General features: G+C 49.5%; 1 protein-coding gene across 1 annotated transcript in view; it reads left to right on the top strand.

The window, feature by feature from the left end:
• Positions 1 to 341, top strand: part of K489DRAFT_390591 (uncharacterized protein) — a gene marked incomplete at both ends in the record, with an annotated part of 3,225 nt that extends 2,884 nt beyond the window's left edge. Inside the window, one exon of the mRNA XM_033606614.1 lies at positions 5 to 341. Within this exon, the coding sequence (XP_033457065.1) occupies positions 5 to 341 (337 nt within the window). The remainder of the gene's footprint in view (positions 1 to 4) is intronic.
• Positions 342 to 2,321: the final 1,980 nt, after the last annotated feature.

The following is a 2,321-nucleotide window of genomic DNA, read 5'->3' as shown; positions in this document are numbered from 1 at the left end:
CGAGCATGGCCAACCTGGCGGCGACATACCGGAACCAGGGGCGGTGGGGCGAGGCGGAGCAGCTGTTTGTGCGGGTGATGGAGACGAGCACGAGGGTGCTCGGGGCGGAGCATCCCGACACGCTGACGAGCATGGCCAACCTGGCGTCGACGTATATGAAGCAGGACCGATGGGACGAGGCGGCCGATATACAATTACAAGCGACAGATGGATACATTAAGATTTACGGCAGCGACCACCCTCACACGCTAGATGCCGTCGCGAATCTAGAACACATCCAGTCGATGCAGCTTAGACGATCGGCACCTGTCAATGTCAAGACAGCGCGTAGCGTAGACTGACGCGCCTTACGCTCGAGTATATAGCATAGGTATGACGTTCAAAGACGGCAAACTGGAAGCAAGATTCCACGTTCAGTAGCGGCGATCGAAGGGCCTTTGCAACTATGAGTACAGAACGTGCAGCGAAGAATTGTGGGCATGTTCTGTGACAGGGTCTTCTGTCTCAGGCAGTACTTCTTCATTTGCGTTACGTTGTAGCTGCTAAAGGTGTATATCTCGGCCGACTCTCCGAGAACTGTACTATAGTACGTTCGGTTCAATAGTTGCGCACGTTGCGCGAGTCACGTGCGGCCTCAACTTACAGCATGACTCGTTAGCATGTGTCGTGTCGGCTACTGCGGATGTGATCTGCGGACCTGCATGGCTTAAAGTCTTGGCGTTGATAGACAGAATCATGGAATATCCTTGCAAAGTAAGTTAACCAACATTCTTTGTCATTGCATATTTGAGATGATGAAGTCCTGCGTGACCCGGGACAGATCTATCGCTTGAGATCTATACAGCGCTCATTGCCGTCGTGCAGATACGAAAAGACGAAGACTGCTCTGTCTCTTACTATATGCCGATGGTGCAGCCGCCGTGGTCATTCAACATCATGCGAAGCTGACACTGCGAGATCGTGAGAACGACTATTATGATAGAAATTGATAAGGAGAACGTGCTCGCGCCATCTGCGAAAGACTTGCCCGTCTGTGAAGAAAGATATCCTGCCATAAAGTGTAATAGGTCGAATTCTGTGTTCCGGCACGTAGGTGTTCCGTTGGGCAGGGATGGGGGTTGAGGCGTTTATGTATATTCAAAAGTTTCAAAGGTATCCATAACGTAATCTATCACCGAGCGGGCCAAATCACCGAACGCGACATTTTGTCTTAGCATTACAACTGAGGTGACTACAACCGTTGTTTATTCAACGACATACTTAGTTATACATCTGCTATGCTAGGATATGGTTCAGAAGGAGCATCTCTATCTGTCTGGCAAGTTCGTGAGTTGTGTCCAGCTATTCCGCAGTTTCTACATCGTCGTTGAGTTGGAGGTCCTCGTTCAGACTCAGCTTCATTACAAGTCCTTTTTGATCGTTGAGCCCCTATCCCCGCCTGTGCGATTGCCTGTGATGCTCCAATACCATACTCTATAGATCCACCTTGCTGGATCTGCTTCCGTTTACGCGATCTTCTCTTAGTCAAGACTGCTAATTGCTCTTCAAGCTCTGTAATCCGTGCAGATTGGAGCACGTTCTGATGGAGCATCAATTCAGCACCTTTAACTAATTGTGAGAACCCTTCTTTAGCTTCGGGCGGAGACCTAAGGAAAGAGCGGCTAATAAGCTTGGATTGAGATCCAAACTCATGCGAATTGCTCGGTGTTCGGGACTCCCATGCTGCTTCCGGTGATAGCTGTTGAGGAGGGGTGTGCAAACGTAGATCAAGACGATCAATGACTGTTTGCGCGTCCGTACGGACTATCGCTGTTGCCTCAAAGGCCTTTCGACAGTTCTCTTTCGTAAACACGTCGAAAAACGCGTCCTTAAAGGCTGGAAGGAAGTTCTCTTTGTTGATATGAAAGACGCGATTTCGTGCCAAGCCTCTGACACGCTCAGAGTACTTGCTCTTTAGCGGTGAGAAACACACTACGTCGAGAGGCTGAAGGATGTGAGACGAATGTGAAGGCATACACAGAGTGAGGATCTTGTTCTCGAGGCAATAGTCCTTGAATGCTTGATTCAAATGGCTCTCATGGCCGTCGAGAATGAGTAGCCTATACCCTGCTACTTGACGCGTCCGTGTATGCGTATCAAAATGCTTCAACCACTCCAGACCAAGGTCGTTATTAGTCCAGCCGTTCTCAGAGACCGAGATTTTCCAATCTGAAGGGATATCAGCCTCTTCATACCACGCAGAGATGTGGACGCGCCCTTTGTAGATAATGAAGGGAGGGATTGTATAGCCTGCAGCGCAAATGCTCTGTATTACTGTCACC

The sequence above is a fragment of the Dissoconium aciculare genome, assembly GCF_010015565.1.
Source record: "Dissoconium aciculare CBS 342.82 unplaced genomic scaffold K489scaffold_12, whole genome shotgun sequence".
In the NCBI taxonomy this organism is placed as follows: Eukaryota; Fungi; Ascomycota; class Dothideomycetes; order Mycosphaerellales; family Dissoconiaceae; genus Dissoconium; species Dissoconium aciculare.
This window is presented reverse-complemented; position numbering and strand designations above follow the sequence as displayed.